Raw genomic sequence first — 11,218 nt, 5'->3', positions numbered from 1 at the left:
ATCCTTGCTCTCATGAGCCACACAGATCCACTTACCTGTTTGTTCTCACTCCTAAGGTGTAGCCTCTTGGGGTCGCAGCTGAAATCCTGGGGTGATCATTAGGTGGCATCCACATTGATAAGACCTAGGCCCTAATTCTCGTTTTCTCGGCACGATGAAACTTCTGGAGTCAGGCATGGCTATTACCTTTACATGACTTTTCTGCCTCTTGTCCTGTCTACTCAGGATTAAGTGTTGGCTGCTTGGATCATGCTCTAGTACCTAAAAAAAACCCAACACTTTTTTTTTTATTTTTTATTTTGTCCATCTGTTATAAGTGTTGTTGGTGGGCAGTTTGGTCTGATACCCTCACAGCTTGAAGTAGAAGCTTGAGAATGCTTATGATTATGACTCAGATTAGTGATTTGAAAGATCAAGCCGACCGACTCCTTTAAATTAGAGATTAGAAGCAGAAAGATATAGAAATCATGCATTAAAAATAGTAGACCTGGAGGACAGATCCAATTTGTAAATAATGGGGCTTCCAGAAGGAGAAAAACGAAGGCACTGAGGAGAGGCAGTAACTGAACACGTAGTAGAAGAAAACTTCTCTGAGCCAATTACTGACCCAAATCTGCCCCTGAGAACTGCTCTCTGAGTTTCAGGTCAGACTCGAGGAAGATAAACATAAAGTGCCTGCTGGCAAATTCCTGAACTCATAGTGTTTTCAGGCCATAGCAAACAAACTGTTTACAAAGGAAGGTCAGTTAGCCTGGTAGCAGACAGACTCTTCTCTAAGTTCTTGCCCGTGACTCCGGAGGCCAGAAGGTGCTGGAATCACATTTGTGGGCTGCTAAGGGGACTGGCCTGCCACCAACAATGTGGCACCAGGCAGCTTATCATTCAGCAGACCATAGGGAAAACATGAACGGAGCCATGCAGGCACTTAGTAACCGTGTCTCCATGAACCTCGATGCAAGAAACCAAATGTTGATGAAAAACTATCCACAAGCAGAGACCAGAGACCTCAGGGAAGGGAAGGTGAAGAAAAGAACTTGGAAAGACAGTTTGTATCCTGGGAAGAGAAGATGCAAGGCTAAGGAAACTGCAGGTGTACCTTCATGTTGAAACATTAAACCAACTCAGCCAAATCTAAAAGTAGCGATGGGAGGGGAGAGAAGATGGGAAAATGTCCCACAACTCTCCAGGAAGAGCGAGGAGGGTGGGGAAGTTGGGCAGGCCTGCAGAGAATCTAGTTCTCTGTGGGAAGTCCTTGTCCCCAAGGTCATATGAGAACAGAACCATGCAATTGCCCTAGCACTGGATGCTGCGAGGTCATTTTGCACATGCACATCTGACCCTTGATAGCTGTTTCTCTCCTCTCCTTTGAATACTGAGAAGTGAGAAGACCCAGGAAGTCAGGTGGCATGGATGACGGTCCCCGTCCTGTGGCTGAACACCTGTAGGATGTGGCACTGTCATATTTATGGGCCGAGCGGCCTGTCAGCTGTAGCTGATGAGCAGATGCGGCACAGGAGCCAGAGAAAAATAAGGGAGGAGACAGCTGTCATGCATCCTTCCCCTTCTCCCCACCCCTGCCCCCAGTGTTTCAGCATTTTGCCGGGCAGGGCTGTTTGAGCGAGTATGACACTGCACATAGGGAACTGGGGATATCTCACATGAGGGCATCTGGGATGTTTGGGGCAGGCAGGGAGTGAGGCGTTGAAACTGGCTGTTGCTCTAGTAAGAGACCAAAGCTGAGATGAACTCAGTGGTTGCTGGAGCTGGCACTCCTGCATCCTCCCAGCCTAAGGTTTTGAAGGTACCAGCCTCAGCTTTGTTTGCAAAGAATAACTATTATAAAGGACTGCCCAAGCAGGCAGGACTTTCCTTGCTTTGTGTGGTTAGGGATTGTCTACAATCACATGAACGAAACAGTTGCTAGGGAGCCATTTGTGGAGGCTGGTTTTGGTTACATAAAACTCCTCTTGGATAACATGGATTGAAATGAGACTCTAGGTATTTCTTCCCTACAAAAAGAGGCTTGTTATTTTTTGTAGTAATTATACACATTCATTTCAGAGAAAATGAGAGCAATTCAAAAAGGAACATAGCATAATTTAAAACCCCAGTATGATGATTTTTCTTCTAGATAAAAGGCCCTCTCTGTAGACCTGCACATAACTGAAAACAGTGAGATCTTGCCATTCGTGCTAGTCTGTAATTTGGTTTTACTTACTCAACATGACATCTTGGAGAGGCTTCTCTCATCATAAAAATAGACTTCACTCACCTTTTAAAAAATTAATTTGTTTCTCTTACAGTTGACATACATTATATTTGTTCCCAGTGTATAGCATGCGGTTTGACATTTATGTATCTCACGAAGTGACCCCCCCGATGAGTCTCGTACCCATATGTAACCATAGAGTTATGTTATTGACTACATTCCTTGTGCTGTGCTTTACATCCCGTGACTTCTTTTAAGGTGACGGTGACTAAGACCTGAGCCACTGTTTTAGTGGCTTCATGGCACTGTATCTTCATGACTTCCTGGTGGGTCTATTTCCTTGTGGTAACAACATGTTGCCAAGTGCTGAGTGAGATTGTGTCTGCAGGCTGGCTGGGGACTCTGAGGAGGGGTGGCTCCAGGCAGAAATCGGGCCGGTCACTGACTCTCTCACGGCATCAGGGAGAGACATCACGTTGGTGGCCCAGAAGCTCTGTCTCCAGCCGGCAAGTCAGAGCCACCGGGAGCAGCTTGTGACCATAGCTCAGCAGATCCTGCTGGACACCATGAAGGTGAGGCTGATGTCAGAGCTGGCTGGAGGGTCTGGACAGAGCACTCATCCCTGGGAGGCGTGGAGGGGCCAGGTCACTTCCACATGGATGCCTGCCTTAGGGAGATATCTGCCCGGGCCTCTGCCTGGATCACAGGCACAGAGCTCATTACCCATGTGGAAGCTGCCAGAGGCAGTCGGTCAGACATAATCTTAAACCCATGTATGGCTCCCAGCCCCATACCTGGCCACCAGCCCCTGATGAGAAGGAGTCACTGAGGGGCCTATTTCTCACCCTACCTACAGCCAGCAGCCACGGGGAGAAGCTGCAGAAACCTCTGCAGCTCCTGGCCTGCGTGGCAAACCTGCCCAAAACAAAGGCTGGGTGTGTAGGCCCACAGCTGGGAAGACCTTGGGCCAGGAGAGCCCCCTACTCTCCATCCTGCGAGCTTGCCATTTGGCACAACTCTTGGTTGGGACACGCTTCCTGTTAGAATCTATGTGCTGTGAACACTAGTAATGTTCACCACCACTATCTGAGTGATGTGGGTAACTGGGGGTGCATTTGTAATTCAACAGATGGGTAGAGTAAGATGGAAATGGGGAGGTGAGAGAGGTGGAGCTGACAGGGAGAGGGGAGGGCAGGCTCTTGAAAATGGCTGGGTACCAGCTCTGTGGCTGGTAGGGACAGAGCTGGCCAGGGGTGGTCAGACTAGGAGATCTCTCAGGGGTGCTTCCTGGACAGGCCATCTCTCCAGCCCGCACTATCCCCACCCAAACAGTAGTAAGTCCTTCCCAGACACTCCTTGGTTATGTGCAGGGTGCCATGCCAATGACCACGCCTCCTCTTCCCTGGAGGGGGCACTCAGACCCAGACTAGACCCCACATGCGATGCAGCTCCAACTTAGGAGGCCGCAAGTTTTCAGTCAGCCAAACATTTGCTCTAAAAGACCCTCCTAGGCGACTTTGGGGGATGGGGCTGAGATTCCATTCTCTTTTCAGAGTCGAGATGTTTTGACGTTCATTTGTAAAGCGGGTTGGGGTTGGGAGCTCGCTATTGCTCCAGAGACACTATGGCCTTCTCCAGCTCGCCCCACCCCCATCCCCCACTGTCCCAACAGGTACTGCTCCTGGAGGACGCGGCTGCAGCCAGGACCACGGCGCGGGAGGCAGGCTGGTGCCTGATCTGCCTGGACGCGCTGGAGGCAGCAGGTGCGCGCTCGCCCCGAGTCCCCTGGGCTGACCTGGCTGCCGCGCTGCTGCGCCTGGGCCGCCTGGGCAAGCGCGGGCTGGCAGGGCGCTTGCTGCGGGGCCGGGTCCCCGCGCTGCTGGCAGCCACTCACGCCCACCCCCTGCGCCCTCGCCGTCTTTTGGCTCTGGCCCGGGAAACCCTGGGCGAGCTGCTGGCGCGGCTGGAGCCCGGCGCTCTGGCTTCCCCGGTCCCCGCGCGCGGTGCGCTCCCCCGGCACCTGCGTGCGCTACTGGCGGCGCCAGGGCCCGAGCGCCTGCAGGGTGGGCTGAACACGCAGCTGGCCTTGGTGCTCTGGCCCTGCATGCGCCTGGCCGCCAGCGCCGCGCCGCCTGAGAGGCTGTGCCTGGTGGCCTGCTGCTGCCGGCTGCTGGAGCTGCGGAGCCTGCTGCCCAAGGAGCGCGGGGAGGAGCACGAGGGTCTGTGGGCCGCCACTGAGGCCCTCTCCCAGGGAGTGCGTGCCGGGCTGCTGCGTCAGATCCTGCGCACTTTCACCGACACACAGAGTACTCTGCGAACGCTGGTCTGGGCTGCCTTGGCGACACCGCCCGTCAGCTCCCCAAGCGACGGAGACGCTGTGCCCAAGAGCCTCCAACTTCTTGCCGCTTTCCGTGAGCAGGCACAGCAGATGCTCCGGGTGGCCCACTTGGTCTTAGTTTGCTGCCCCCAACAACGAACCAGCAGAGACTTGGAGGCCACCATGGCACACCTCTGGGGACTTGTGGTCACAGCACAGCAGCTTTTCTCACAAGGCTCCCAGGCGGCTGGTCCAGCCAGCAGCCCTGCTGCCCTGCAGGCCCTGCTCCAGGCCTGGGCCAGGGTCTGCGAACACCTGCTGGTGTGTTTTGATGATGTCCTCAGTATTCCTGAGTTCCTAAGTGTTTCCATTCGGGACATGGCCGAGCACGTGGACTCGTTCTCTTGGGCCTTGAGGAGTGGACAATCCTGTGAGTTTCCCAAGCTTGCGGCATACCTGCAGGGCCGGGCCACACACATAGTGCAGGTGATGAACAAGTATGTGGACCAAGATCGAGACCCCGTTTTCCGCAATGGTCTAAGAGTCTTGATCCGGCAGCTGGACCAGTTCTCCTTCGTCCTGGGTGCAGCTGCTGAGCGCTGTGTAGGTGGGCACAGTGCTCTGGACACAGATGTGTTTCTAACTATAGCCAAACATCTTGTCTATGCAGCCCAGAGCCTCCAAGAGGGCCTGGATGGTATCAACCACCCTGATATCCTCAGCCCCCTTCGGGATCAAGTCCAAAGGTCTAACACTGAGGAGAGACAGACTTCCTTCCCTCTCCTCAGCCCCCAGGACTCCCCAGTCCCAGAACTGAAACACCAGAGGGGGCCTGGGTTAAGGGAAAGTGACCTAGGCACCTCCTATCCTCCCAGGGACCATCTTTCTAGCCAATTGATTCTGGACACCTGTCCAGCCCCCACCATCAGCACACTCACCCTTGCTGTAGAGGGCCGTGGCCACCAGGCAATGACCTCAAGTAGCACCAACCTGCAGGAGAGGGATGCCGTTGTGGATCCAGCTCAAGAGTCCCTGACTGGGGAGGGAGCACTGGAGTCAGCGAGGCTGACTGGATTCCATGATACCCCAATACTGGCACGTACTGTTACTGAACTTGCAGGGAGCATGGAACACTGCACAGCAGCTGGGACCCACAGGCTTCTGGAAGTGTCTCTCCAGGCGTCTGAGAGAACCAGACACACCAGGCAGGGTTTGGTAGCCATGGCCGGTGACTGGTATCCTTTGTGTCAACAGCTATTTTGTCACAGCCCAGCAGCTGACCTTCCAGGAAACACTGTGGTCTTCATGGAGTTGCAGCAGAATTTAGTTTCAATGGTTCAACTAGCAGCCCAAAGTGGGCCTGTGGATTTGGGTGAGGAGGCCCCTGATTCAACTGGGCACCCAGGAGCATTTTTACAGATGCAGGACAGATTGGAGGTGGTGGAAACCTGTGCTGAACAGCTGATGGACGAGGTCCTGGCCTCTGATGGCCTCTGTGCGCAGGCAACGTGGGACAAGAGCTTTGAGGACAGGTGCCTGCTATGGTCTGTGGCTGTCCGAGACCTGCTTCAGTGCATGGAGAGGCTCAGCAGGAAACAAGGACGATTCCTGCTGCCCCTGCGACAGGCTGTGACAGAGCAGCAGGGGCTGCGGGAGGGGCTGGCTCAAGCAGCAGACACTTCTCAGAGGCTGCAGGAGGCTGCCAGGCTGTCTCGCCTACTGTGTGTGGACGAGCAGGTAAAGGCTGAGGTCTCCTTCCTGTGCACTGAGGTCCACGTGCTCACAGACGCTGTGCTGGATGCGGCACGGGCCCTGGCCTCCTGTCCCAGACCATCTCCCAGCCTGTCTACGCGCTTCGACCTTCTCTGCTTGGAGCTCACCCTCCGAGCCAGAGCCCTGGATGGCCATCTCAGCAGCATTAATGTGAACCATGCACGCACGGACCCTTGGGAGTGTCTTCTGCCCAAGTCTCTCCGTCTGCAGGCACCCCCAGGTCCCAGGTCCTAGACCTCCCAGGCCAGAAAGCTCACTGGAGAGAATGCCGTCCGGCATTCAAGGGGTGCAGGCGATGGTGGCAGGTGGACAGGAGTGTGGGCCCTGCCTAGAATACCTTCTCACGGCCCTGGAGCGCATTATTGTCCTCACCAAAGAGGTGGCACAGAGGCGCTCTATGCTCTAGGAACACCCAGAGAAGGGGGGCATGCACACCCCGGACTGGCTGTGGTAGGAGTGGGCAGCCAAGGCCCACCACACTGTGGCACAGTTTCAGGCCTGGGAAGGCGGTCACAGCCAGGCCTGCAGGCTCCTGGCCAGCTGCTTGAAGCCCCGTAGTGATCGGGACCCTGCCCAACCACAGCTCCCCCCACAGGGAGGGTGTTTCAGGAGCCACAGCAGTGGGCAGAGGGGATTCTCAAGGCACTGACCCAAGAGACACCCTGGGAGCTCAGCGAGGACCTGCACCGCTGATCCAGCTGTCATCAGGATGGTCACCACAGACCTGAACATGGTAGGACAATCAGCATCTTCTCTCCTCCCCATCCTCAGCCTGCTTCCTAGTAAGCAAAGCCCACTGCCAAGTTCCTGGAAATGCTGTATTGGTGCCACGTGTGTCACTCCCCTCAGGCAGGCAGCTCAGGTGGCCTTTGAGGGCCCAAGGTTGGCAGTCAAGACACCTGGGCTGTGCCTGCTGCCACTATTTCCCAGCTCTGAGACTACACAGAAGCTTTTTACCTAGTTTGACCCCAAGATTCTAGTCTAGAAAATGGTAACATGGCCACGTTCCAGGCAGAGGTGAGTGAAAACATCCACATAAAATATCCCCATGTCCTCCTGCCCACCGACTGGGACACAGTTGCGGCCCCATGGAGCCCGGGATCCAACAATCAAGGCCACCCTGATCCATCACTGGATGTGGATTTCAGAGTCCGGAAGAGGCCTGGGGAGGGCGGTGCTAGCAGCTGGGTGTCAGGGGCTGCCCTGTGTCTCAGTGGTCAGTAACCACCCAATTAATGGGGAATCAATCATTCCCAGCAGAGCTGCAAAGCCCTTTCATGTAGGACAAATGATGTAGATGTGTTTGAGTCCCCAAAGTTGCTATACTCAGGACTCCTGAATTCCTTCAAGAAGCCATCGAGTCTCCCTTCCCTGGGGGAGGGCCGAGAATTCCAGAGGGAAAAGACCTGTGACATTTTAACTTTCCTGAGATCTGAGTGTGCCAGGTTTGTTTATACAGATTCTGGGTGATGGACCCACGTGATGGGGACAACAGTTTCCTCTTGTGTATTTGGAGAAGATGCTGAAAGTGGCTGGCCGTGGTCCCCGGTTCTCTTTAAAACATGATAGAAAGGCCACTTGCTCCCCCTGGTTGGAAGGACAGGTGTCTCAGTAGCCCTGTCTTCCTCCTTCAGCAGCCACCCTGCTGCACCCCTACCCACTCCCCCTGCCACCCAGCCTGGCTGCCTGCTGAGCTGGACCAGCCTCTTGCGGAGGACGGCAGCACAGACAGCGGGGACAGGATCACCCAGATGACCCGGGAGATGGTCAAGGATGTGTTCCTGATGTCTCAGAGTCTGCAGAGGAGAGGACGCCTCTTGGTATGTGGCCCTCAGTGTGCTGCAGTGGTGGGCGGACTAGGCACTGTGGGGAACCATACTGCCAGCTGAGCCGGGCCAACCTGGGTGGCTCCCAGGATGGATAGCCACCATCAGCTCTTTACATTTTTACGTGCCCTCCTCTTTCTCCATCTGGTGCATCATATGTGTCACTTCACTTCTCCCTGCCCCTCCTCTTTTGGGCTCAGTCACTGTGGTTTTGTCTTGTTCCTCTAGGGAAGATAATTTCCCAAAAGCTGCAATTCAGTAAAAGCAAGGACTCATTCCTGTCCCAGGCAGATGAACTAAGGGAGCCATTTTCAGCTCTAAAAATCCCCAAAGTGGAGCACTAGGGCTGCAGCCTCCAGCAGGAAGTCCTCCAGGGCCAGCATAGCCCGGACTGGAAGGGGCTGCTTTCCACTGGTTTGGGGCTGACTTCCACCCTGTGTGACATGTCCCAGTTCTCTCTGACCCTCGATTCAATTTCGTTAAGCTTTGTTTAACATCAACACAGCACCATAGGAAAAAAAAAGTCTATTTCTGAGTGGGGACCAGGAGAAGGAGCTGGGGTGGCACCAAAGCCACTTAGAACACTTTCCATGTAGGCCTGCTGGGTGCTGGGGCTCTAAAACCCAGGGCCGGGCCGGGCCTCATGGGGCCCATTGCCGGTTCTGGGCGGGAGGAGGCCGCATGAGAAGGCTGGACATTGGGTGCCCCAGACCAGGCGACTACCAAGCCAAACTCAGCAGCACCACCACACCCAACAACCAGTTCTGTCATTGTCCTATTTGTCCTACCAACCTGTGCCCACTTAACCCAGCCAGTTTCTTACTGGGTCAGTGACCCTAAGGTCATCAGGTCAGACATGGCAGTGGTTACCTCTTGTAGACTGCTGTCTTCTTTCCAAATGTCTCTGGTCTCCCAGTTTCAGTAGGACTTGGATGTTGGCCAAGGGCCCCTGAATATGCAAACCCTGAGCCCCATGGGGTTCCCTGGGGAATGTAAAAAAAGAAAAGCAAAGGATGATTTTAGCTGTGCAGCTCATGCCTGTAAGATGGAGTGACATGCAGAATTTCTCCCCAAACTCTCCAGCTCCCACCTCCCACAAGCCAGGTTTTAATCACCCAGGTGTTTGGTGCTCCTAAGTAAAACAGAGAAGCATTTGCAATGGCAGTTAGGGGCAATAGGCCACACAGGGGTGGAAGACCCAGGATCCCTGATGCAGAGCCCTGAGATTCTGTGACAGTCACCTGAAATGCCTGTGAGGGTCGGGGTGGAGCTGGAGGAAGGCAAGGGACTGGCAGAGGTGTCCCTTGAGGGGCAGCAAGGCTAGCATGTCCTCGCTTGGCAGAGGTCTGCACCAGACTGTTCCCTGTGTCTGAGATCTCTCTGGCCTGAGACCCAGGTGATGAGTTCTGGACTATTCCGGCTTGGCCTCCACAGTTGAGCCCTTCTCCCTTGCACACAGAGGTGATCTCACTAAAGACTCTGCCGTGACATCACTGCATCTCAAATCTGTCTGTCCTACAATCCTTGTTGAAGCTGAGACGGCTTCACAGTGTTGGGAGGACAGGGAGCTATGGGGTGGCTCCCCACCAGGGCTGGCAGAGCTACGTTCCATCCTTCTGTTAAGGCCTATCCCTCATGCGTCAGGAAACTTCTGCCCAGTTTGTTGACCTCCTCCTGCCCCCACTGCTCCCTCATCCCCTTCACTCCACTTCTGGCTGAGTGGCAGAGAGCCAGTGGGATGTTCAAGCCACAGAGCTTTGGCTGACTGTGGCAACGACCCCATGGCCGTCCCCGACCTTCTCTGCCATCTCCAGCCTTCCGTACCTTGTCATCCATGGGTGGCACCATCCATCTGGACCCCTGAACCCAGTTTGTGGGGAAGGGTCCCCCTGTCTGGGCAGGGGCTGTAAGAGAGAGGACATGTGGCCTTCTCAAGGTCCCTTCCAGCCCACAGCAGGACAGTCCCCATGGCTGGCTCTTCTCAGGGACTGCAGTCCTGCCCTGGGCCTGCCTACGACGGCTCTGAGCCCAGAGCAGCACAGTCACACTAGCCCTGGTGATGAGGGCTAGGTCATGGCAGGAGTTGCTGCTTGCNGCACACAGAGGTGATCTCACTAAAGACTCTGCCGTGACATCACTGCATCTCAAATCTGTCTGTCCTACAATCCTTGTTGAAGCTGAGACGGCTTCACAGTGTTGGGAGGACAGGGAGCTATGGGGTGGCTCCCCACCAGGGCTGGCAGAGCTACGTTCCATCCTTCTGTTAAGGCCTATCCCTCATGCGTCAGGAAACTTCTGCCCAGTTTGTTGACCTCCTCCTGCCCCCACTGCTCCCTCATCCCCTTCACTCCACTTCTGGCTGAGTGGCAGAGAGCCAGTGGGATGTTCAAGCCACAGAGCTTTGGCTGACTGTGGCAACGACCCCGTGGCCATCCCCGACCTTCTCTGCCATCTCCAGCCTTCCGTACCTTGTCATCCATGGGTGGCACCATCCATCTGGACCCCTGAACCCAGTTTGTGGGGAAGGGTCCCCCTGTCTGGGCAAGGGCTGTAAGAGAGAGGACATGTGGCCTTCTCAAGGTCCCTTCCAGCCCACGCCCACTTCCTGTGCCTGTGGAAAGGCCATGTATCTATCTGCTTGTTCCAAATAGGCAGGGTGGGGGTTTTATCGGAGTGGTACCTCATCTGGGGCAGCCCCTCTTCTACCTTAGTTGCTGACTCGACAGTCGAAGTTATGTTTAAGATGTTGTTGGCATAAAGGGCTCTGTTGCTTTGAGAACAGGAAGGAAAAGGGTCTGGGAGCTGCTGATCAGGCCTGGAAGGATTGAAATGCCACCAGCTCATCAGCTGTCAGCCCCATCCTGGGAAGCTGCACATGTGACTGTTGGCTTTCATCCCCTTGCTGTGGCCAAGACCCTCTTCAGCAGGACAGTCCCCATGGCTGGCTCTTCTCAGGGACTACAGTCCTGCCCTGGGCCTGCCTACGACGGCTCTGAGCCCAGAGCAGCACAGTCACACTAGCCCTGGTGATGAGGGCTAGGTCATGGCAGGAGTTGCTGCTTGCTGGCTCTGACAGCCCCCATGGCAGGGGCG

General features: G+C 55.1%; 1 protein-coding gene across 1 annotated transcript; it reads left to right on the top strand.

Moving 5' to 3' along the window:
• The first annotated feature begins 4,313 nt into the window (after positions 1-4,313).
• LOC120610318 (uncharacterized) lies at positions 4,314-8,557 on the top strand. The gene is made up of 2 exons (XM_039872641.1): positions 4,314-7,032; positions 7,934-8,557. Exon 1 carries the CDS (start codon positions 4,314-4,316, stop codon positions 6,531-6,533), a length of 2,220 nt encoding a protein of 739 aa, XP_039728575.1. The 3' UTR covers positions 6,534-7,032; positions 7,934-8,557.
• Positions 8,558-11,218: the final 2,661 nt, after the last annotated feature.

This window comes from Pteropus medius, unplaced genomic scaffold (assembly GCF_902729225.1).
Source record: "Pteropus medius unplaced genomic scaffold, Ma_sr-lr_union100, whole genome shotgun sequence".
Classification (NCBI taxonomy): domain Eukaryota; kingdom Metazoa; phylum Chordata; class Mammalia; order Chiroptera; family Pteropodidae; genus Pteropus; species Pteropus medius.
Note: the sequence above shows the minus strand (reverse complement) of the source record. Positions and strands in the feature narration are given on the sequence as shown.